The sequence below is a fragment of the Eimeria mitis genome, genomic scaffold (assembly GCF_000499745.2).
Source record: "Eimeria mitis Houghton genomic scaffold, Emh_scaff261, whole genome shotgun sequence".
Classification (NCBI taxonomy): Eukaryota; Apicomplexa; class Conoidasida; order Eucoccidiorida; family Eimeriidae; genus Eimeria; species Eimeria mitis.
In genome coordinates this window covers 22,503-23,595 of record NW_013570950.1, presented here as the reverse complement: position 1 = coordinate 23,595, position 1,093 = coordinate 22,503, and the positions used below count along the sequence as shown (strand labels likewise).

Here is a 1,093-nt window from a genome sequence, read left to right as displayed (position 1 = left end):
CTGCTGCTGCTGCTGCTGCTGCTGCTGCGGCTGCTGCTGCAGCAGCTGCTGCTGCTGCCTTCGGTTGCTAGGAGGGAGACGATCCCAGCGCCATCGAGTTGCTGCTGCAGCTACAGAGAAGAAGCAGCAGGATATGGGTGCAGCAGCAACAAGCAGCAAAACAGCTGGTTGCTGCTGCTGCTCCTGCTGCTGCTGCTGCTGCCGCTGCTGTGGCAACCGTCTCGAGTGTTACCCCTCTCAGCAGCAGCAGCAGCAGCAGCAGCAGCAACAGCAGCAGCAGCAACCGCCGACGCTTCTCCTGGCCTAACACCACCCATTCATTAGCTAAACCACCGCGGCGAGCGCAGCAGCAGCAGCAGCAGCAGCAGAAACAACAGCAGCAGCAGCAGCAGCAGCAGCTCAGCAAGCGCGCAACATACTACCAGCAGCAGCAGCAGCAGCAGCAGCAGCAAGAGCAGCAGAAGCTGTCTTCGCAGGGGGACGCTGACCCCGTTTTTCCCGCAGGAAATTTCAACGCTAGCAGCAGCAGCAGCAGCAGCAGCAGCAGCAGCAGCAGCAGAAGCATCAGCAGCAGCAGCAGCAGAGGCAGCAGCAGCATCCTGTAGTTGCACCTGCTGCAGCGGTGGCAGTAGCTGCTGCAGCAATAGCAGCAGCTACTGCAGCAGCGGCATGAGCCAGCTTGTTGCGGCTGCTCAGAGCAGCAGCAGCAGCAGCAGCAGCAGCAGCAGCAGCAGCAGCCCGAACAGCAACAGCAACTGCAGCTGGTCTAGCACCTACAGCAGCAGCGTTTTAAGCAATCACAGCAGCAGCAACAGATACAGGAGCAGCAGAAGTAACACAGCCATCAGCAGCAGCAGCAGCAGCAGCAGCAGCGGCAGCCGCACGCTGCGGCGGCCCCGGTCTTCTGTATCTTCTTCATTATCATCGTCTTCAGCAGCAGCAGCAGCAACAGCAGCAGCAGCAGCAACAGCAGCAACAGCAGCAACGGCGGCAGCAGCAGCAGCAGCAGCAGCAGCAGCAGCGCCGCCGTTGACAAGCAGAAGCTCGCTGGGCGCAGCGTCAGCATACTCTCACACCTCTATTCCTTGCCGCA

General features: G+C 60.7%; 2 protein-coding genes across 2 annotated transcripts in view; both read left to right on the top strand.

The window, feature by feature from the left end:
• Positions 1-605, top strand: part of EMH_0005880 (uncharacterized protein) — a gene marked incomplete at both ends in the record, with an annotated part of 2,967 nt that extends 2,362 nt beyond the window's left edge. Inside the window, one exon of the mRNA XM_013497339.1 lies at positions 72-605. Within this exon, the coding sequence (XP_013352793.1) occupies positions 72-605 (534 nt within the window). The remainder of the gene's footprint in view (positions 1-71) is intronic.
• A 64-nt stretch (positions 606-669) lies between these two features.
• The window catches only part of EMH_0005870 (ABC1 domain-containing protein, putative), a gene marked incomplete at both ends in the record, with an annotated part of 6,065 nt that continues 5,641 nt past the window's right edge, over positions 670-1,093 (top strand). Inside the window, one exon of the mRNA XM_013497338.1 lies at positions 670-1,093. Coding sequence (XP_013352792.1) covers positions 670-1,093 — 424 coding nt within the window.